The 23153-nt window shown below is 36.7% G+C and overlaps 3 protein-coding genes across 3 annotated transcripts; all 3 read right to left on the bottom strand.

Moving 5' to 3' along the window:
- Window positions 1-1030: 1030 nt before the first annotated feature.
- On the bottom strand, window positions 1031-9480 carry LOC131789506 (protein Wnt-3a). The gene is made up of 4 exons (XM_059106636.2): window positions 9243-9480; window positions 8880-9127; window positions 3192-3457; window positions 1031-2713 (listed from the first exon to the last, which is right to left on the bottom strand). Exons 1-4 carry the CDS (start codon window positions 9311-9313, stop codon window positions 2243-2245), a joined length of 1056 nt encoding a protein of 351 aa, XP_058962619.2. The 5' UTR covers window positions 9314-9480; the 3' UTR covers window positions 1031-2242.
- Window positions 9481-11399: 1919 nt separating this feature from the next.
- On the bottom strand, window positions 11400-15983 carry LOC131789490 (thioredoxin-related transmembrane protein 2-A). The gene is made up of 8 exons (XM_059106620.2): window positions 15772-15983; window positions 14928-14994; window positions 14406-14519; window positions 13926-14002; window positions 13668-13774; window positions 13217-13282; window positions 12662-12791; window positions 11400-11840 (listed from the first exon to the last, which is right to left on the bottom strand). The coding sequence occupies exons 1-8, from the start codon at window positions 15910-15912 to the stop codon at window positions 11733-11735; spliced, it is 810 nt and encodes a 269-aa protein (XP_058962603.1). The 5' UTR covers window positions 15913-15983; the 3' UTR covers window positions 11400-11732.
- A 1648-nt stretch (window positions 15984-17631) lies between these two features.
- On the bottom strand, window positions 17632-23135 carry LOC131789552 (dual adapter for phosphotyrosine and 3-phosphotyrosine and 3-phosphoinositide-like). The gene is made up of 10 exons (XM_059106707.2): window positions 23088-23135; window positions 21943-22065; window positions 21648-21781; window positions 21137-21297; window positions 20519-20566; window positions 20240-20302; window positions 19904-19989; window positions 19406-19493; window positions 18797-18824; window positions 17632-18287 (listed from the first exon to the last, which is right to left on the bottom strand). Exons 1-10 carry the CDS (start codon window positions 23123-23125, stop codon window positions 18277-18279), a joined length of 780 nt encoding a protein of 259 aa, XP_058962690.1. The 5' UTR covers window positions 23126-23135; the 3' UTR covers window positions 17632-18276.
- Window positions 23136-23153: the final 18 nt, after the last annotated feature.

Raw genomic sequence — 23153 nt, 5'->3', positions numbered from 1 at the left:
AATGCATGATTTGAAAAAGTATTTCGGTATCCTAGATTACGCACTTAGAGTATTTTCCAAGTGCTTTCCTTTATATGAAATACCTTTAAATATTTCAACACTTTTCCGGCCGGTGCATTGCGTAAGTTTTTACAAAATTGCCTTCAAAAGATCGAGTCTCTACGAGGCCCACACTGAATTGATAAAAGCAAAAATTCAGTTAAAAATAAAAGAAACTGCCCACCATTTTTCGAAAACCTCTTGTGATTTAAGTCCTTTGAGTGCAAGGCCTCCTTTACAAAGCATGTGGAACTACTAAGAAGAAAACTCTCGAGCATATCCTTGAACTCATCTCTTTCCATCGAAATAACCCACGAAGTACCGGTTTTCAACAGTACAATTTTCAAGGTTTTCCTCAAGGAAGTCAGTCTCCGATTTGTTTAAAGAAGATTGATTGGTCGCCGCCATCATTACGCATTCTAGTGTCTTATTAAAAAATTGCCTTCAGTTTTTAGATGTCATCCTTTCACGGGCTTTCGCAATATTCGCAGGTTTTATTATTTCCCCGCCGACCAAAATTACCGTGTACTCTTGCCTTCGACGAACGCCTTCGATGTAGAGTCACCCGACAAGCTCTCCAGCATATTACACCTTCCTCGAGACCACCGAAAATCATACTTTACAAATTCAGGTGTTGTTTGTTTATCACGTCCCCGAGTCCCCGCGCGTCCCCGAGTCCCCGCGTCCCACGTCCCCGAGTCCCAGTCCCACGTCCCCGTCCTACTTTTAGTCACAGCCTTTTCCTGGCACGACTGAAAGATGAGGGTGAAAGATAAAGTTGATGAGAAATTACATGGCACTAACTGGGAGTTTCATGGAATATCGCGTTTTCTGCTCGCTTTCATGCCCCGCGCGCCTGGGCCATCGACCAAAAGGAAAGACGAGGTTGTATAAACCCATAACTTACAGTATGAACCGAGAAACGAGGTTAGTAAGAAGTATGTACTTCCGGCAGAGGCCTGGGAAACAAAATTTTTGTTTTTACCCAAACTTATCTTTATTTTAAACAGATATCCTTAAAACGCTATATTACAATATCTACATGCAAGTGCCACTGTAATCTCATTGCTATATGCAATTCATTTTCCGACCAACCGCTGACCGCTGTAGGCCTGTAATTATATCTTACCAACCCATATGAACGTTTGCGAACCTCTATATTTTCTTTAAATAAAACCACCGGCAGACTTCATGGATGTAAACTGTTCCCTGGCTAAACTTCAAGTATTCCCTCCTTTTTGGTGACGTTCGTCGCACGATTAAAAAAAAATCAGTGAAGGAGACTACTTTTACGGTTACAATAAAAGTTTTGACAAAAATAATTAATATTGTCCCATGAATTACCAATTTTTTGAAGAAAAAAGATTTCGAGTTTCCTTCCTGGAGTTTAATCCCATTATGATTTACATTTTATTTTCTAGCAACATCATTGCATAAAAATAGTTTAGTGTGAAGTCTACAAATGTCAGATACTTTCCCTTACAAAATCCATACTAACCTTGCAAGAATACCCTCACTTACATTTATCGTCGAATATTCATTTGCGAGGGAGACTGCTGACCCATGAAACATACAAAAACACACCTAAAAGGTTACCTAACGTACTCATTCATAACTACCAATAACCATATGCACTTTTTGAGTGCTTTTCCTTTGTTATTTGACTCGCGCGACGGACTTCGCCAGAAAAGGAGAGATTATCCGTTGTCTATTGTTCACGCACCTTCAAGAACCACATCGAACCCACAAGGATATTGCTTAGCCCCTCAGTTTGATTTGATTTTACTTTCTATGAGCAGTGATACAATTTGTGTTGTCCCCTTTACCTCATGGATGCGTTGTGAATCGCGGAAAACTCTCCAGACAAAGACATTTATTCCATCTTGCACTTCATTAGGTGCGGCACGCATGTCGTGTCACGATTAATTTACAAGAACACTTCGATTATTTTCTCTACATGAAGAACATAATTATGACTATTATTATTAGATGCGATGCATACCGTTATTTGGCAGGAAAAGGAAAAATCAACGATTATCGCCCCTTTGTAAAGAGACGAACAAACTCTTTCTTTTTTTTTTATACCCACGAACATACACCACATTCCACTAAGTTGTTCCTCAAAATATCTATGTATATAAAAATGAAATAAAGCTAGAAGAATCTACGCTAGTTTTGTACTAAGCAGTAAGTCCGGTGTAACTTATTTACAGGTGTAGATGTTAACAATCTCTCGACACTTTTGACATTTTACCTGACAGCACCATAGAAATATACAATTACAATTTCTAACAACCTTGCCCTGTTGAATATTATGACCACGCCCACAGCACAAAAGCTCGCACCCATCGATTCCATTTGACGAAATATTGCACGCTCTTCCCGAAGTTCCTGGAGTTCCCTCGTTGACGTCTGCGTCACAGTAATTTGGCGACGATTGGTAATATATCAAATCGGAGTCCGAGAGTTTCTTCAAGCGAGTGTTCTTAGGCTTCAAACGTTCTTTTCCTCTTCTGTTCAGTTTGATTGTCATCTCTGCTGCTCTGTCAAATTTCTGTCTAAGATGATCCCCAACTTCCCGAAATGAGGGTTGTTGCATCCAGCATGTTTTCATTGAGCACGAACCGGATAAACCATGGCACTTGCATTTCTTCCAGACTAGTTTTGAAAGGGCCTTAGGAATAAAAATATATATAAAGTAAAGCGCACCAATCAGCCATTTTAATCTCAATACTGAACAGTTTTAACTTTATAATTGAGAAACAAACCTTTAGGAGGTCATTATTTATAGCCATGAGGGGAGGGGTCGGGATCGGAGAGTTTTAATTGTATCAGATTACAATCTACCAGACCCCTCCCCAACACCTTTCAGTATTCTTGCGATCCCTTCTCATTGGCGATGAATTTTCTATAGTCCTCCTTTCTTCTCAGTTTATCTCCCAAGATCTGAATGTTAATTCCCATTTCTAGTTACTAAACATTTCCTTGTCATGAGCTACAAGAATTTGGTGTTAGATCGAGATAACAACTTCAACTTGATAAGTCTGAGTATTCTTATTACCTGTTCGCTGGATAATGTATGGATATTATAGGGAGAAGTTACATGTTAATAATTTCTGGGAATGAAAGGATTAAAAGACAAGAAATGTAACCTTTCGTCCGGCCTTGCTGTTATGTCTGTTCATGACAGCCCTTGGACTATTGCCTTTCGACCGCGCGTCAGTAAACTGTTCTGAAAACCAGCTTCCAAACTTGATGTTACTGCTGCAGCCTGCCCATGTCCAGCCCTTCTGGGTGGGACCACTCGGTGATCGGTCACAATCGCAACTCTGGGTATTCCCAGCACTACATGAAGCCGTGACAGCATGGGCGACTCCTGCTGCTGTGATGGCGTACAGAAAGGCTGATTCGCGACTGGCTAAGAAGAAAATAAGGAGATATTTACATGGCTATGAAAAAGATAATCACTTTATGTATAACTGCATTTATTTTGGACAAATACTAACGGTGAAAAAAAGTTCTGCGCTCAGGGTTGAATAAAAATGACAATACTAATAGTCATAATGATAGAAATTCATACCGCGTAGGTTCTCGAAAAATATTCAACTAGACTGCACAAAGTCTCATTAAAATAACTCATAAAGAAAGGCTAACAAATCACAATTCCAAAGTTTTAAAAACAGTTGTACAAACAATGAATTGCTTATTAAAATTGAATTGTTTACTACGTTGGCACTATGCCATGCAATATCTTAAATATAGTGAGTATTATTCAAATGTAACAACGATAATCACGAGAAGGATTTTTAACAATTTATTAAAGAAATATTTCAGGTCCCACAATTCATGGCAAAATCTTAGATGTATATATGTGATTAGTGTTTCATTTTTCGGGGGAGGGAGGGAAGGGGAGTATGTCGTGGGCGTTAGCAAATACATTGTGAAGCACTCGGTGCCATGTGCTGCTCTTTTTAAAGGTCTTTAAACTGTCTCAGTCGAGTGCAATGGCATTTTTATACCCATATCTGAAAGAATGATTCCAACAGTAGCAGCTGCATATATGTAAGGGAGTTGATTCTATTTTGAATCTCAGATATTCACAGAAATTTTTTCCACAAACTATTACTTTTTCACGATTTTGGGAGACAAATACAGAAAACAAATTAAGACTAACTGCTGGTATTGGTCCAAGGAAGAATTGTTGAATTTAATCTGTTGGTTTTTATAAGACATTTTGATATCGACGAACCCTTAAATGAATTTTTGTCAAGTAATAATAAACGAAACGTTTTCAATGTTATTTTCCAAACAAGAGAAAGTGAAAAAAATTCAAGACAATACCGTATTAATGTTCCTTTCAGGTTTTTTCTTCCGTTCCCCTCAGTGTGCAGATGATAAATGAACTAATACAGTGTTGACAGAATCAAGTAACGATCAAGAAATTTTTTTATTTCCGCTCTAAGAGTTACACTGCGTGAATAACTTTCTTGTGCCCACCCGAGTTTGTTTAACCACAGGCAACCCAAGCTCACGTCTCGAGAGAAAGCCAACGATTATTCATGAACGCGTCACGCGTTGTGAGACTCGGTGTTAACTTACGAAAGGAACCGTTGAAAATTTGAACACGCTATAAGAAATAGTATTGGGAACAAAATGTGGTCGATTTACAACGATAAATATTTCGAAATATGAATATTTTACACGTAAAATCAATAACACTTACTAACATCCTGTCTGTCCGTTGAAGTTTCTGGCGACTTCTTCCGTTTTAGGCTTGCTTTACCATCGCTGTTATGTCAAAACACAGGCGGCCCAAGCTCCAGCTGTGAGATGATCATCTTGCGCAATAACAGTCATGGCGGAATTATAAGAGTTTGTATGGGCATATTTACGACCGCTCTAAGGAATAAAAAATACGTCAAATTCTCAAAAAAAAAAAACCTCACCTTACTTCCACAGTGTGTCGCTTGTTATCTGACCGCTTACTTTGATGAAAAGAGCCCATTTAAGCAAGTTGTTTATTTCGAGGTATTCAACGTACATAAGAAAAGCCCAAGGCTGAACACTCCATTTCCGAACGCCTGATCCGAGAAGCGAAAAATCCAAGCTCAAAATGATCGGGCGCCCACAAATCCAACGCAGAATCCAAGCACATATACTGTAGTTTCATTAAAATTCACTAAAAACTCAATCTTCCCCGTGCAACCGACACTAAGTCGCAGTTTGCTTCAAAAATTTCCGGTTTAGAGGTTTTTAACAGCCCGCGGCCACAACAACCTTGACACACGACCGTTGAAAACCAGCTCGGTAACCCTAGCTCCTTTTCGAACTGAGCCTCGCCGGGGACCATACCGTCAGTTATCGTCTATAAATTGTTTTAGAACCACGGGTCCCCTCAGCAGAAATCGATCAAGAGGCTATTGTTTCGATCGGCCAATCGGCCAATGTGATTATTTTCGGAGTCAGAGGAAAACCTTGGAAGGATTTGTTCCAGTATTCAATTTAGCTCTATCTGGACATACTTAGTTTAATGTTGCTAACAAGACAACTGTTATTTCGTTTCGTCCGCACGGATATCAGCAACAACAATACTTACCACGATTTCCATTTCAGATACGAGTCGAATTGATTACGTCCCTGCTGCGACCGTGGAATAGACTATTTTTTACCGACGACATTTTTTCTTTTTGAAATTGAAAGGAAATTATCGAGATTTACGAGATCAGATGTGCGGTTTGCAACTATGCCTGTAAATTATTTTGAATTTGTAAACATTTCCGGAGGCGAATTCGATTGGCCGATCGAAACAATAGCCTCTTGATCGATTTCTTTTGAGGGGACCCGTGGTTCTAAAACAATTTATTGACGATAACTGACGGTATGGTCCCCGGCAAAGCTCAGTTTGAAAAGGAGGTGGGGTTACCGAGCTGGTTTTCAACGGTCGTGTGTCAAGGTTGATGTGGCCGCGGGCTGTTAGAAACCTCTAAACTGGAAATTTTTGAAGCAAACTGCGACTTAGTGTCGGTTGCACGGGGAAGATTGAGTTTTTAGTGAATTGGAATGAAACTACAGTATATGTGCTTGGATTCTGCGTTGGATTTGTGGGCACCCGATCATTTTGAGCTTGGATTTTTCGCTTCTCGGATCAGGCGTTCGGAAATGGAGTGTTCAGCCTTGGGCTTTTCTTATGAACGTTGAAAACCTCGAAATGGACAACTCGCTAATATGCGTTCTTTTCATCAAAGTAAGCGGTCATATAACAAGCGATACGCTGTGAAAGTAAGGTGAGGTATTTTTTTTGAGAATTTGACGTATTATTTTATACCTTAGAGCGGTCGTAAATATTCCCATACAAACTCTTATAATTCCGCCATGACTGTTATTGCGCAAGATGATCATCTCACAGCTGGAGCTTGGGCCGCCTGTGGTCAAAATACATAAAAATTTATGTCTTTTGACAACAGTAATGGTAAAGCAAGCTTAAAACAGCAGAAATCGCCGGAAACTACATCGGACTCACAGGATGTAAGTATTACTGATTTTACGTGCAAAATATTCACATTTCGAAATATTTATTGTTGTAAATCGACCATATTTCATTCGCCATACTATTCCTTATAACGTGTTCAAGTTTTCAACGGTTCCTCTCGTAACTTAACGCCAAGTCACACAACGCGTGACGCGTTCATGAATTAATCGTTGGCTTTTTCTCGAGACGTGAGCTTGGACTACCTGCGGTTTAACCACAGCCACGGACATTGATGATTCAGCTGTGCACATGAGATGAGCACGAGAAGTTAATTAAGGAACCATTATTGATTGGGGTGGGGGGGGGGGGAAGTCAGAGGAGTTAGGTTGTCTGACGGTAAAATTAAACTGATCCCCCCCGTAGGGCTCTGTAATATTCTTACGACCCCCCTTCCCCCCTCATTGGCAGTCAATTTTCTACAGTAATCCTTTTATATGCCTTAAACTCTGTTTGCCACGACTGATCCTCCCTCTGTTCCCCCTGAAAAATCTCCTTCCCCCCCACAGGCCCCCACTCTGATGAAAGCCACATTACCATGACACCTTCCAGTGTGTTATGTTTAGTCTAAATCTGGGGGTTTAAACTGTAAGTATCACCAGAATATGCTCGGAACACTGACAGATCCGGAATAAACAGTTTCTGGAAGGAGTTAAATTTGAATAAATCTATAAATTAATTTTGTGGTGTTCATCAAACGAACGCAAAGAGAGTGTATTTCCGCAATAGGATGTTCGTCATTGTCACCTTCAATGGGGAGAAACAATTCTCCGTGCTAGACATCAGCAAGAAAAAAGAAGGGTAGCGCTCTAGCAGAACCTAATCAGCCCTTCTAAAGCTGTAGTTAAATGAAAAACTCAGAGGGTTTAAAAAAAGAGAATTTCAGAGACCTAAACTGAAATTTGCCGACAGCACAACGGGTGCAATTGTAAAGCGATCAAATTATATCATGGCTGTTTTGTCGCTGTTCAACCGATTTCCTTAGACAAATTATGAAAAAGTTATTCAACTGAAGAAAATACATTGCTGCCTTAAAGTTCTTTTCAATCCGCTGTAATAGTTGTCTTTTCTAGGGTCTCTTTAAAAATGTTTTTCCAAATTTTGACGTCAAAACATCTGCCTAAATAGTGATTATACTGCAAATTTATATATGAAGGAAATACATCGTAGTTCGGTCATTTCCATTCAGGAAACAAGGCTTAAGACACTAACCGCATCCATTGAGCATGGTGTCTGTAGTTTCTGTACAGACACGACTGAGTATCACGAAACTGAATTATAGCTGTGTGTAATTCTGGCTTATGACATTGAGATTGTCTCACGAGAATCGTAGTCATTCTTCCCCTTTCTAGGGATCTATGCATTAGGTATTTACTATTGCTTCCCTCCAACGACCTTACTTGAAGTCGAACGAATTTTGCACTCAGAGTTGAAAAAGGAAAAGTCTCCAAGTAAGAATTGAAAAAGTTAAAACAACGCCAGGTAAAATATTATGGCGGAATATTATCATGGTTTAAATAATGAGATATGATTCCTGCACTGCACATTTCCTGCACTGCACATTGAACTTTAGTAAACGGAATATCATCGTCAGTACAGTTGGATACAGAATTACGTGTTAATGATTTTACCTTACGCTGGCAAAGTGAAACCGAAGACAGTTCAGATTGAACAATTTTTCTGTGTAAGATTCAGAGCTCAGTGTCCAAGTACACTTGAGTCTGTCTTTAATAAAATTAGAACCAATTTTGTCACGACACTGAACTTTTGGTTTTTTTGCATTACTTCTAGAAGTTGTTTTTCTTAGTAGATTTCGGTTTTTAGAACTTCAAAGGGGGTTAACAAAACACATCTTTTTATCCCTTATGTCTCTAACAATAAGATCACGTCCTTAGGTTTTAAAAAGAGTCAGAGAGAATCACAACCACAAAATGTGTGTCGTGAACTGCCTTAAAGACTGCTAAGAAACAAGGAATCTTCCTTTTGTAAACAATCAATAAAGTGGTCAATGTCTCATTTTCTTAGAACAAAAGAAAGTTAAGATCACAAGCGTAGCGCCCATGAATACGGTATAAAGTTATTAGAATGTTTCCTATGGGAGCCGACAAACACGAACCCAACTTAACCGTCGATAAATGCTGCAACTTTCGAAGAAAAACAAGTATGCTTCAAAGTAGACTTACAATTCTGTCCCTGACAAATAATCTATATCCTAAGAAAACGAACCCTTTGGGTTTAAGTAAACAGATCTTGAAGCTGTCACCTTTAAGTGAGACATATGTAATGCTCACGGCTCAAAGCAGACCTCGCTTACCTCGCTTTAAGATCGGGTCGAACAGTGTTCCAGAGTCAGGAACAGACGAACAATTCCATCGCCTGTGCTGAAACTGAATCTGACATTCTTCAACCGCTTCTCTGGCTCCCTTGGCCACACTTGCCATTAGAGTTGGGTGTCTCCGGCAAATATCTCGTTGTTTTGGGTTAAGCTGAGGAGTTGTGAAGCACAGGAGAGCTGCTTTCTTCGCTGGATCCGTTGACAGTGTGGTATGTGTTCCTAATGTCCTGGAGAAAGCCCAAGAAAAAAAATCAGTCGAGTTAAGAGACATTTCGTAGAAGGCATTTGGAAAGGCTGCGAAGACTCGACAAAAACGAGTTAAAGGATCAATTGCTCACTTACCACCAAACTGACTCGCTTAGGTTGGAGAAACTTAAACAAATAAAGCAGAGCCAAAGAAATCTCATCTTCATCGCTTGGTTGAGTGGCCGCAGGTTTTCCAACCTAACTCGTTCTAAATCGTTCCCGTTTCTCCCGAAGAAGCACACGTTTTTTATCTTAAAACTCAATGGACGAGGTGTCTTTTCCTAAATACCGAATAAAAGGCTGGAATTGGAATTAAGCAGGTGTCAACAGTTTATGAGAGTGTCATTAAAACCAGCTAATAAAACCTGTATTCAAAAAGTGATTAAATCGCACAACCCACCAAAATCAACTAGGCCTTAAAATGACGCAACGTCTTCAGCACTCCAAACAATTTATGGGACCTTTTACAGACTGCGCTCGAATTAAAGTCAACCGAGTTCATTGTTCCGTTCTTATTAAATAAGGCTTTATTAAAATGTGTAATAGAATGAATCTTTGGCCAATTTGCTTTGGGTAACAAATCTGTTCTAGGTTCAAAGCGTTTATTAAAAAACACGCTTTAAAAATATTTCACACGAAAGGTGAAATTATATCGATTTAATTGCCATTATCGGAGACGCTTTAAAAGAATCATGCTGATTAAAAGAAAATGGTGGAAAGCCGAGAGGCAAAACTAACTCTAAGTTTAAATCACCCAAATAATGTTTGGTCGTCGATACATTTTGTCGCGCGCTAACGTTCTTTCTATTCCCAATCACCGCCATGTCAGCATTTGTCGGAAATGCGTAACTTGTTCATTGTGGTGGGCGGAATTTCGCCAGCGCAAAAACAAACTGTTGGAGTAATTAGCTGTTTTCTACACAACACATTACATACCTTTCACAATCAATTAATTGCAGTTATCAGGGAACGATCACAATACACTTGCGCATTGTGAGGTCTCCAGGGACTTTAAAGGAAGGAAGCTTCCACTGAAGAAGTTTCGATAGCAATAATGCAGAGAAGGGGTGAACCCTTAAAGACTCGATCGCTTGGTGTTAGTCATGGAAAGACAACCTCGACCTGCAAGTTTTGTTTATTCAGGGCTTCAAATGATTTCTCTCGCGCTATTGTCATGTAGGTGCCACACCGACAGTTGGTTTATTCATTTCGACTTCATCCCTGAAATGTCAATCTAACTCCTCCACAACTGGAATGATAATTTTAATAGCTGTCTCGATTTTGGTCTGTAAACCTCATGGGCTGTCTTGAGATATTTCCACATGAAACAACCCTAAGCCTTAGTCAAATCTGTTCAAAGATATTGACTACAGGCAAATATTATGTTTCTTAAGTTTGTGTATGGCTTTGAGAAGAAAGCTTGCACTACTAACCAGGAAAAAATCTCTTTCAAAAACGATTTATGTGAAAAAACCACACATGATGTTAATGAAAGAATTACAAATTTTGGTTCATGTAATGTAAAGCTGTGTCAACATATCATCAAAAAGAATCTAGCGCAATCTACAGAGGATTTAGCATTTTGTCGGTTTCACTCTGTGTAAACACTGTTGCAAAGCGGCTTACTTGAAAGACACAACAAATTAGTGCGAAAAATTGTTCAGATTTTCTCAAAAAGACACCCTAAACGAAAAACGAAACCTTCATTTCCTTAACAGGTTAAAAATTTACGACTCTTTGTTCTTGTGTTGTCGTTTAAAAGGTTTATCTGACCGCGAAATGACATTCAAATGGTTCTTTTTAGCGTGTTCCTAAAGGAGAGAAGTAGAGGGTCGCCAACGGTGGACGACGACTTTAATATAACCAACCTACGGCATCTCGGTCCTTGGACCAAAAGCTATTTCTCCGTTATGTCATTTTATGGTTTCTTTGCTGTCGAAATGTGTTACAGCGACGCATGAGTTTAGGGCCGAACGTAAGACTCTCATTCCTTACGAACTGATTATTATAGAGTTTCATCCCTTTATCCTTTACACTGTGTTGACCCACCCCTCCCCTATACTGAGTTATTTCACTCCTCCCTCAGACTGTGTCATTCCTCCCTCCCTTCACTCCTACTGTCTAATTCCCCTCCCGATAGAAATGAGCCAAATGAAGCTCGTTTGGGGTTTACACAATGTTCGAAAAGCGACGATTTTTTTAACTCTGCAGTACGTAATTAGAAATGCACCTCCAAGAACAACAGCATTCAAGTGTAGCGATGACAGATTTCTATTACAAATACGGAAAAATCTCGGTCCTACTCAGCGTAATTAAGCTATAAGTTACTCCATTGAGAGCACTAACTAATAAAAAGATTGACACAAACATTTTTAAGAATTAGCAGCAGAGGTGTGAGGGAAATAAGAAGAGTCTGCCATTCTTTTTCTTTTCTCTGCACTCTTAGTACGGTTCTAACGAGCAAAATCATTTCCTTTTTCTTTGATCATACGCCAGCGGTATAACCAGAAGCAAGACCCAATGTCTCCTCCATTAAGGTGCTGCTTGTTAATAAAATTGTAAATTATTCAATTCCTCTCTTGTTAGTTAATCTTCCTTATTTTTGTTCTTCTTTGAGTTCTTCTCTTCCAGTTTTTGCCTGTCCTCAGCAGATTTCTTAAGTTCTGTTAATTTGAAATCTCGTTCAATGTTGACCTGTTAAGCAATGCATAAAATCAATATTTTTGGTCTGCTCTGTGAATCGTCCATTATTTAACACTTAGTACCATAACATCAGTATGCATATTCTCCTTACTGTTCTCTATACATTTCCTTGGGCACTAACAAGGAGGATTTGCTTGAAAATCAAAAGCTTGTTTGGTTGATGATAATTTCCTTTATTCTCATAACCTTAATGTTTGATTCAGGGGTAATACTGTAAAGAGAAATTAAATGCTAGTCACCCTTACAATAGAGTTAACATCCATGAGTGACCAAGAGAGAATTTCTCCCTACAATATCAATGCAAAATCAAGCAGACAAGGAATTAGAATTAATAAAAAAATATAAATCAATTCTGATGATGGCAAACAGCCGAAAACGTTTGGTTTAAACATTTTAATTTTTTAGCCTTGTATACAGAATACATTTTACAAAGCGAACATTATGGACATAAATCAGGTGATCATTAGTTTATCTAATACCAAATTCTCTCAACCAACATTATTAGAATTGTATGGAAGACAGTATGGAGAATTACCAAAGAGATATTGGGAGAGAAAGGGTTAACCCTCTAACTCCAATGGGTGACCAAGACAGAATTTTTCCTTACAATATCAAGCAGACAAGAATAAAGAAAACTATCAATTCAGGGATTTTAAGTTGATCCAACACCAAATTCTCCCAAGGAACAACATAATAATTGTAAAGCTGACAGAAAAGAGAACTTTCAATGAGATCTTGGGAGAGAAAGGGTTAATAGACTCTGACAAGCAATATGAAGCTCTATAGTATTCTGTTCAGTGATCATAACCTACCTCAGTGAAGGTGTAAGGAGTTATAACACCTCTTCTGTCCACCAATGGCCTTCTTTTTGTCTCCTTTCCACCTTCAAAGAGAATTAAACTTGGAAGCTGTTTAGAAATGGCAGATCCATCTACCCTGTGTCTTGAAAGGAAAAAATTAAAAACTTCATTTAAACTGATGTGTCTTATCGTTAGATGCTAAATACTAGGCCCCGAAAGTAACTACTACTGACATCCTTTCCAATATAAAAAGAACTAGAAATGGAATATTCCTAGTTGAGGTACCAATACATTTTCTCCACTTTGTCATCAGAAGAAAAACTTGCAGGGTTTTCAAGTTTGCTTATGATTTCATGACTAATAATGTTATGATAGTGCAGTTCAAAAAAGTTGGTCAGTGATAAATTAATTTACCCCTACCCAAAATATGGAATCTTTGTGGCTGATTCAGATAATAAAGAAACAGTAAGAAGAAATTCATTTACTGGCAGTGTTTTAATCAATCCTCAAACTGTTGTTACTATGATATAACCAACTTTTTCATCAATCTCTCATCATTCTACTCACTTTTCTGCTACAATTGGATATTTTCCAACATCTAATTTTCCAAACCTTAGATGACTGTGATTGTATCTTAATTGACAAAGAAAAAAAGGTTGCTTTTACTGAAGGTAAGAATGATTGTCATAAATATCAATATCCAAGATTATTATCTGGTTGATTATTCTTTTTACATGAACTGCTAATGGAGTTTAAAAAAAGAAAATAACAATTAAAAACATTAATCAAACCCTTTTTATAATCAAGTTAACAGTGCCTTCTACCTGATGGCAATTAAGGCCAAAATTCTGATTTGTAAAACTATCTTTACCCAAACTGAACCTACATATATCAAAATTCTCAGTCTTTGTTTAAGACACATCTCAATCTTAAATCATGAAAATTTTCTTACATTCCCAAAAAAACCTTTATTAGATTACTACTCCTGCCTGGTATCAGGAATACATTGAACATTTACCTGAGTGATAGTTCAGCAAATGTTGGAGCAAATCTGACACAGGGAGGGCACCAGGGGGCATAAAATTCTACCAACCATGTGACAGAAGGGTTATCACGTAAGGCATCCTGAAATAAACAAAAATATCTGATCCTCATGAAGTTAACAAGAACAACTAAATTAATCATTGTGATCATTCATAATAGTCTTTTAAGATGTTATTCACTTAATTTGCCATGTTATAAGGTTAGGTGAAGCTTATATTTCAAGAAAGCTTACATCAAGTGCTGGTCCTCTGAAGAAGAATACTTCATCAGGTCCACTGTATGATGGCTCAGGAAACAACAAAAACAAAACTGAGGATGAAGAAAAAAACAATAAAGAATGTGAAAACTAACGATAGGCATCAATTATTTTTGGTCAAAATCCTTGAAGTCTTTTAATCTTTATTGCTTTGTTAGGGCTTTTCATTTAACTATAACCATTGGTAACAACCATTAAATCAGTTTGGCTAGAATGTTAGTATTACAACTTAACAACTAGTCTTGATTCATTTCATTTGTTTAATAACTTGAATACCTTAATTGTACAACCTGTTGTGCTCACATGAGAATTTACCTGAGATGTTTTTTAATAAAAATGTAAATGGGGTCAAATGTACCACATCTTGATGTTATTCAATGCTAAGTCCACTTAAATATGACAATATACACTCTTAATTTTTAAAAAAGAAACAGAAGTGCACCTCAAGTCACTCACCAATGCAAATTATCAGGTAAATGAGACCAAGCCTAAGATCTGACCTTGCAAAAAGAACAAAGTTTGCAATTTTGCTAAACAAGAACACCATTGATGCTATCTCTTGCCAAGAGGCTGAAAAAAAAATAAACAAAACAAAACTGAAAACTCCTATAAACAGACACTGCACCACTACTGAATGCTTTTTAAAAAAATATATATCTAAATTTAGGGTCAGATCCAGAAAAAGGAGGAGAGAAAACAGAAAAAAAGTTTCTTGACAAGTTGCATAAATCTGGGTTGCAGCTAAAAGTTTTCATGTCCATATCATGATTTCCTGACAGAAAAAACTTTTTCTCATAGGTAAAATTCAAAAAGTTGAGAGGCTTTATGGCAAGCTTTTTGCATCCACATGATAAACTTGTAGTAGGGATGAGCCTATAGGGGAATGATTTTGCAATTGGGCAATGTGTTTGCCAATGAGCTTTTAGGCAAGGATTTTTACCCTTGATTTAAGTTTATCTATACTGAGAGTTTAAATACCTGGCTTCCACTTTCTGTTTTTAACTGCGAGGACAATCACAAGAAAAGACAACAGCTCAAAGTCCCGCTATAGAAGGAACATCTTGTTAACTTCAATTTTATAGTTTGCTGATCAAATCAACACTTGTAACAATAAGCATTAGAACATTATTAAAATTAATATGAATACTGTATGATTTCTTTAAATTCTTCATTAAATGCTTGATACATGGTCACATTGATACTTCCCTTGTAAACAGAAACTAATGAGGATGGCAAAGAGTTTATATGTGATGAGTGATTAAGACCAAATTGATTGGTGAGCATGATTTGTAAATTTATGAACCAGAGTGAGGTGCGATTTGCTTCTAGAAGTATATGTAACCCATAAATTTTTCTTTCATTTCTTGAAAACCTCAAGATTTCCCTGAAACCTCACAAACAAGAAGAGAGATCTGACCCCCCCCCCCCCCTCTTTGTACCCCTACACGATCTTGAAAAACGTATTGAAACTGTTGGTAAGGATCTTAACACCCTGATTGAATTTCCTACACTCTCTTTCCCATCAATTTGACGATAAAAAAATTATGAATTCTATTTCAGGAATTAAGGGACGTTACTAACGCTGAAATACTACCACTGAAAAAAAGGTGTTGATTATTAGACACGATACACAGGCTAAGGCGTGAATACGAAAATTTTATTTCCACCATCATACGTTTATTTTGTGTCAGGAATGAGTTTATAGTAAACACATAGATTGAATTGCTAAGAACCGAGGCAGATTTAATCAAACAGGCTTGAGAACGAAAACATGCGTGAGTATGAAAAAGTGTTAGTGATATCCTTAGAGTCTTCAACTTACCCAGCTGATTTGACATTCCTCACCAGGGAAAAGCCATCCGCAAAACGGCTCCAAACATCGTAATATCACGTACAACAAGCATGCTATAGGATTCAAAATATAATGGCCACTAAGCAACGGTTTTAACGAGTCTAATTTCATTTTTTTTTTCTAGCTTAAACAGTGATTTTCTTGTTGAATATCAGAATATTCATCACCGTCAACTGATCTAATATTGGTGTCAATTTTCCAAAATTACCGCTGAACTCATTGCGTGACTGTAGATGACCTCACACCCAAACCGAGGCTTCTCCGTTCGGTGACCGCTTACCGGTGGTCTATCATATCAAAAATAATTCGATAAATACTTTTTAAATACCTACAAACACGTAAGACCAATGACAGCGCTCTTCTCTTGAAGTAAATTCCATTGAGAGATCAAAAGATGACCACTAGTGTTAGCCCTAGTGGGTATTAGCACGAAAGACTTTATTAAAGAGATAGTCCCCATCGGAATCCAAACCGGAGCTTATTTTACAGGGAAGAAGATTAGCTGGTAATTTTGATAATAAAAAAGACTGAAGAAAAAAAATTTAGATCGCTATGAGTTCTACCGTTCACAGAGCTGTGTAGTCCATTCCATATTTAATAATATTCCAAAATTTTATTTTTAAAAACCGCTGACCAAGAAACTGCTGTTATTATTGTAGTGATCAGCTGAGGGAAGAGTACGCGTGTAAACAAAGCGAAACAAAACAATATCGAAGTCGTTTCGATGTACAACATGGTATCTTTAAAATACACCTTGATTTGCGCCTTTCATGACACCTGATTCCATAGAAATCAAAAGCGTCAGATTTGTAAGATGTGCGACTTTAATTCACTTCCACCTGAAATGATTTTAGCAATATTTTCTTTCTTGGATACACACAGTCTCTGTCAAGCATCACAGACTTGTAAAGACTGGTATGACTTTATTTACAATTCCGATCTTCTTTGGAAGGGGAAATGTTATTCTCTCAATCAAGAGGATATAAAGCAAGACATTGAATCTGGTTTGTGGTGGCGAAGTATTTTCATCCGAAATTACGGGACAAATCTGGTAAAAAAGCGATGGCTTGAGGGAAGATACAGTCAAACAAAAGCACTCGACGAACTTCCTAGTGATATTAACCACCTTGGACCACTGAGTGCCGACACATGGGGGCATATTCTGGATATGGAAGTCAGCCGAAGTACATAATGCAAATTGGAACACACTGGAGATTGGTACTACTTCTGAAAATAAGTTACCTATATTGATGCTCGAGACCAATATGTAATGGACTTAATTTGTCGACTTTTTCTTTTCCCATTGCGAGGGATTTAGCATTACGTTAGTTGGATAAATTTATAACCTACTCATTGCTACTAGACCGAGAAAGCATCCCAAGAGAACTACCCAAATGGGGCTCGAGATCCTCGTCCAACAGCAACAACATAATGAGAGGTTGTTTGTATGCTATAACAGTTGTTTATTGTTGTCTTCGTAGTCGAGAAGTATCGCAGGGTAACATCAATAGGGACAGGGGGACAGTCAATGTCCTAAACAGGAAATGGCCAATCACACTAGGCTTCTCTTGAGTGAATTGCTTAGAAACAGCTTATGAGGAGCAAATTCTTCAAATGACCAAATAAATATTGTTGTGGTTCAATTTTCTCCTTGGTTCAAATTTTATTTTCCTTTGTTTCAAACTCATTATTATACATTACAATACCCAAAATCAAAAGAACATAAAATTTAAACAAAGGATAAAATTGAACCACAACATATACAAATAGTGATGAGACAGATTCATACCTTTAAGGATAAGAGTGAGGGACTTATCACAAGTCAGATTTCAAAACAACTGTTTAATATATTATCTTTCTAAAATATGTATATATACACAGTAACAATAATTTTTATAATACATGTGGCAATACCTGCAGATTGTAGCATACAGCTAAGTAAGCAAATACGAGTAATCTATAAAAAATTTCCCACCCTGCAAATAATGAAGATATGGTGACCATTGGGTGTAAGTAGACAGACTGGAAGTTTATGGCATTAACCCTTTAATCCTAAGAATGATAAAAATCTGGTTAAAAGAGGGCTCTGATTTTTGTACCCAGCACATCAGTGCCCCCACAAGATCAATAATCTACCTTGAAAAGTCAAACCATCATCATGTCACCATGTTATTGTCATCATCAAACCACATTTTAGAGTGTATTCTAGAATTTATTTTAAAATTTTAACATTCTTTTTCTTATTGTAAAAACTGCACTTAAGTGCAACAGATAGTTAATCAATAGATGTCTGTGTAAATAGGAAATATTAACTTTTTTCAAAATCACTTTTAAGTAAATGTATTAAATGTTTACAAAAGTATATAAAAAACTCTGAGAACAATATTTACATAATAACTTAGCTATAGTATGTACTGAATATTTTAAACTTCCTAAGTGTTTTGATGTCTGCTAGCTAATTACCTCCTTTCACTTTTATAAAGTGTCTGAAAACAACAAAAAAATAAATATTATAACAACTTTGTATGTGGAGAACAATATGAACATAAAATGTGTAATACACCATACAGAAAGAGAAACATTGTGTGATGAGTATACTTTAGGGAAACTAATAATAATGATAATAATAACAATACTAGTAATAACAAAGCCATTCTTATAACTCATTTCACAAGTCTCAGTGCAATTACAAAGTTAGAAAAAAATTGATTCAAACAAATTGGAAATAAACATAGTAAATAAACATCAAAATTAGTGTTTAGGAACCCCAGTTGGCAGGATGCAGACCAGTTAGCCATAAACAGGGCAACTGAAAATAAATCCAGTAAGTAGCAAGGTGGGGGGTTTGAACCTGAGACCACCAGATTACAAGACTAGCGACTGCACCACACAGCCACACTGCCCCCGGCAGGCTTACACTCAGTACAAGGCCTACCAAGGTGGGCATAGAGAAGATACATCTTCATTATCATGGCACTTGCTACAAAATACTTACCACAGCGAGTTTTTAGCTTCACTTTATTCTGTTAGGAAAAATTAATGATTTGAAATTATTCATACATTTATTTTTCCACATAACATAAAAAGATGGAAGTTTACAGAGGCCATAGAATTCATAATTATATCAAAGATGACAGAGATCACAGTGACTATCATTTTTATTCAAATTTAAAGCAGTTAAGTAATATTAGCAATTTTGAGGGGTGCAATGAGGAAACCCTACAGAAGCTGAAATTATTGTATTATCAAATTCTGTACCATCAATTTATCACTCAAATGGAACAAAATGAACTACAACAATACAACTCTACAAAATGTGGTCTTGGCTAAAAATAATGTTCTTTTCTGTATAAAAAAATGGTAAGAAAGTAATCACATTCGATAAGGGTTGCTGCTGCATGTAACTTTACAGATGCAGTCTCAATCTTACAATTAGAAATGACTGTATCCAGTAACTGTTTAACTCCACAAAGAGGATAAAATGTGACCTCCCTTTAAAATTCACGCATTACCCAGCAAACTAGTAATAAGAATTGTCAGATTTATCAGGTAATTAATACAACCAAACTGAAGAACAAACACATTTCACACAAAAGAAAATTACCAATTTCCATTTGAGCAATTCAATCCATTCTTGCATTTCCCGCACAGAGTCAGCATAAAGAAAAAACGTTCTGTCTGGGAAAACTAAGCTAAAAAAAAAAAAAATTCACAAATTTTTATCAGTGGTAGATGAAATAAAAAAAAAAACAAAGCACAACAGGTCAGGGTAAACAAGGCTCATTTATGAAAGGAATCTTTGTTTCAAATCCAGCAAACAGGTGATGAGAATACTCAAACTAATGGGGTAAAAGTTGTTAACTAGCTTGATCAACAAATCAAATTCTCCTAACTAATCTACAAGGAAATGTGTGGTAGCTGGAGGGAAGAATTAGCAATCAGATCTTGGAAGTTAAAGGGTTAACCCCCAACAGTATGACTCTCCACTAATACTCAAATTCACATCAACTATCCTGGTTTGTTAACTAAAAAATACCTGATGGATAAGTTTCTGTGCTATACATGTAATCAACATTACAATTTCCTCTTCTTAACAAATTACCTAAAGGCATTAGGCTTTCCACATGTGTCATTTTTAAAGACTTCTTCTGCTAGGCGGAGGTCAAGTACTCTTAAAGGTTTCTTATCCTGCAAAGAGGCAGTTGAAGTTTATATTTAGATATTCCTTTCAAGTGTGTTGATCAAGAATGAGTGCCAATTTTAGCAAGAGCAATCATACACTGTACATTAAAAATTAAAGGTTTATTAAATTACTGTAACCACCTTGAGAGTTTAAACATAATATATCTAGTAGTAGTAGTTGCAAAAATAGTATAAACTTTAACCAATGTGCACCAATACCACAACATGCATAATAGCTACTACACACAATCCTTACCCCTCGTTGGTTATAGTACTGAAGCATATATCTATTTGTAACAAACCACCGTCTCTTCCAGTTCTACAAGAAAATAACATGGTTTCATAATCAAATAGTGTGATTTGACTACTTTTCTGAATTGATAGATAAATTTGAATGTTTACTTTTACATTTTATTTATTGAGTCTTTGGTACTTTCATAGACTTTCCTCCATAAGAAACAAATGAAGAGTGATTTTTTTTTCTTCTATCAAACATTTCAAAACAAATAAATGAATCTATGATGAGAATGTTTACCTTATGAACAGCTCCTCTTTTGGTAAGAAATCCTTCCTTTGATGCAACCTACAAATCACAATGAAAAAATTTACTGACAATTTTTTTCCCTACATAACTGGATATTAGAGCAATCCCATTAAAAAATAATGAAAACTCTAATACTTAACTTTCTACATGAACTCTGCTGCAAACCTTGGACCATAACCCTTTCTACCCTAACATCAGTGTGCATATTCTCCATTCTACCCTAACATCAGTGTGCATATTCTCCATTCTACCCTAACATCAGTGTGCATATTCTCCTTTCTACCCTAACATCAGTGTGCATATTCTCCATTCTATCCTAACATCAGTGTGCATATTCTCCTTTCTACCCTAACATCAGTGTGCATATTCTCCTTTCTACCCTAACATCAGTGTGCATATTCTCCATTCTATCCTCTATATATTTCCTATGGTGCTGTCAAGAAGAATTTGTCTAACCATTGAGAGCTAATATAATTGGTTATCATTTCCTTTATTCTCAGGGCTTAATATTCAAATCTGATATTACCTGCTAGCTATCCTAAGGGGTTAAGGGGTTAAATCATTTCTAAACATTGAATTACTGCTCATTTCATACTGTTTTTTACTCACCGACCAATCCATGTCTGATGATACCTTTTCAGGTGAAATTGGGTTGGAAAAGGTGTGACACTTTAAAGAGCTCCCGCGCACTACATGTCTAGTGATGTCCTCATATACTGATGGCTCCTTAACCGTAGAAGGATATGGATAAGCAAGTGTAACAGCTTGACCTGTTTGTACGAGACAATCATCAAATTAGCAAGATACTGGTCAATTCAGTTTACATTATTTTGTTATTATGATTTCATAATCCAACAGTAGTATCACCTTAAAGCTTTTGAATATTAAGCAATGTTAGTAGGTATGCTTGTTTGTTCAGTCTAAATATCAACTTGATAAAAATTAGACAGTCAGGAAGAAATTTAATGCCCCAAAAACCCAACCTTTTTTCAATAATTATACATAAGAGATTAAGAAGTTGAAAGAGGCTTCACATGAATGCCAAAGAATTAAATAACAGACAAAAGTAGATTTTAATTTCTGATTGATTTCAAATGGAGATGTGTACAAATTACCAAACCTGTATCTCCTGCAATGATTGGAAAATTCTGGAAATGTTCCAGTAGCTGCTCAACATTAAAAAATTCTCCAACTCCAAAGACAAACTTTCTTTTATCATAAACCAGTGGAAAGTGCCTTACTGAATCAACACTCCTAAAAGAAAGAGACAATCATCAATTATTCACCATAATTTGTCAAGATCAAATTGTGTCTTAATTAAGACTGGGCCTAAAATTGTACAACCTGTGAAAACAAAATAAAAGAACAACAGCCACATTAGGTAAACCTATTGACATTACAAATTAAGAGCATACTTGACTGATACAGTGTAGTTCCCTGGGTTGTTTTTACTTGGTCTCAGTAAATAGCTTCCTTCACAGCCATAAGCAAGCAGCAACACCTCGGCACCATTCCTTGTCAGGTTAGCGTGGTACCATCTGACAGATCAGAATTTACCTTTAAGGTCATACTATAAAGATCAGAAACCTCATTAAAGGAGATCTCAGTTTTTTAAGAGAATCTGTTTGGATTGAGCAAGAGCACTATGAATAATGGTCAAAGACCCCAACAACATAAACTTCATATGTGAAAGATCAGAAAATCAGGATGAGGGGAAAGAGAAAGTATGTAAAAAAATTGACAGTATTCAATTTTAAAAAGCTGTCACTTACCCAGGCAACAACGTTACTTATATTGCATCATAGGTGCAAAAGCACAAATTCAACAAAATAAGGAATTTAATAAAAGTTAAAACCAAACCCAAAAAATTAAGGCTTGAGACCAAAAAAAGAGAGTTAATTCTTTCACTTGAAATTTTTTCCTGTCACTCAGACAGGTGTAGTAAGACTGCTCATGATTGAGAAGATACCATAAAAGAATAATGTCCTTCTGATCTAGTTTCGAATATACTCCCAGTACTTTCTAAAGCAAAAAAACAAATGTTTAAATATTAGTTAGGGGTATCAACTCTAAGATCTTGACTTAAAAATCATCAGGATTAATAGATTAAGATATCAAGTTATCAGGTGACTGATATAAGGTACTCATCAGCTGCTTGTCTGAACTTGTTTTTATAACTCCTGGAAACCGCGTTAAATATATGCATGACTGGAGAATAGATGTACAGCTGACAATATCAACATCTGTGCACAACGCAATATAGAAGCTTTAAAATCGCATTAAAACATAGGATCAGTCAGTAATAATGCCTCTCTGATGAAAAACAACACGAGATCATCAATCTTACCTCTGTGATTCAAACTATCGCAAAAAATACAGAATAGAAGCAAAGATCACAGCTGATTTAATATGCTGAACTACAAAAGTTTGAGCATTTCGTAAACGTTAACCACATTCGTTGTATATTTGGATATCCCGTCCTATTGACATCAATTTGAGATTATTTGCCTTAATCCTCTTCTATATTACTAGAAATCAGCGCTAAAATGAAAAAACTTACGGGATATCCTCTATACTCTCCTTTGATGATGAGTCCATATTTTTATGTTCGCGGTCGAGGTCAAAT

Source organism: Pocillopora verrucosa, chromosome 13, assembly GCF_036669915.1.
Source record: "Pocillopora verrucosa isolate sample1 chromosome 13, ASM3666991v2, whole genome shotgun sequence".
NCBI lineage: Eukaryota > Metazoa > Cnidaria > Anthozoa > Scleractinia > Pocilloporidae > Pocillopora > Pocillopora verrucosa.
The sequence above is the reverse complement of the archived record's forward strand: the minus strand, read 5'-3'. Positions and strand labels throughout refer to the sequence as shown.

Bases quoted from the DNA above. Each gene is read 5' to 3' on its own strand.
- LOC131789506 (XM_059106636.2), bottom strand. From the start codon at position 9,313: ATGAAGATGAGATTTCTTTGGCTCTGCTTTATTTGTTTAAGTTTCTCC. The intron at 9,128-9,242 runs GTAAGTGAGCAA...GGCTTTCTCCAG, and splicing joins CTAAGCGAGTCAGTTTGGTG to GACATTAGGAACACATACCA. The intron at 3,458-8,879 runs GTAAGCGAGGTC...TTTTCTTCTTAG, and splicing joins CGACCCGATCTTAAAGCGAG to CCAGTCGCGAATCAGCCTTT.
- LOC131789490 (XM_059106620.2), bottom strand. From the start codon at position 15,912: ATGAAATTAGACTCGTTAAAACCGTTGCTTAGTGGCCATTATATTTTG. The intron at 14,995-15,771 runs GTAAGTTGAAGA...TTCCTTCTATAG, and splicing joins AGGAATGTCAAATCAGCTGG to CGGGACTTTGAGCTGTTGTC. The intron at 14,003-14,405 runs GTGAGTGACTTG...CTTCATCCTCAG, and splicing joins TTACCTGATAATTTGCATTG to TTTTGTTTTTGTTGTTTCCT.
- LOC131789552 (XM_059106707.2), bottom strand. From the start codon at position 23,125: ATGGACTCATCATCAAAGGAGAGTATAGAGGATATCCC. The intron at 21,782-21,942 runs GTATGCTCTTAA...TCTTTCTTTTAG, and splicing joins AACTACACTGTATCAGTCAA to GAGTGTTGATTCAGTAAGGC. The intron at 18,825-19,405 runs GTAATTTTCTTT...TTTTCCTAACAG, and splicing joins AATTGCTCAAATGGAAATTG to AATAAAGTGAAGCTAAAAAC.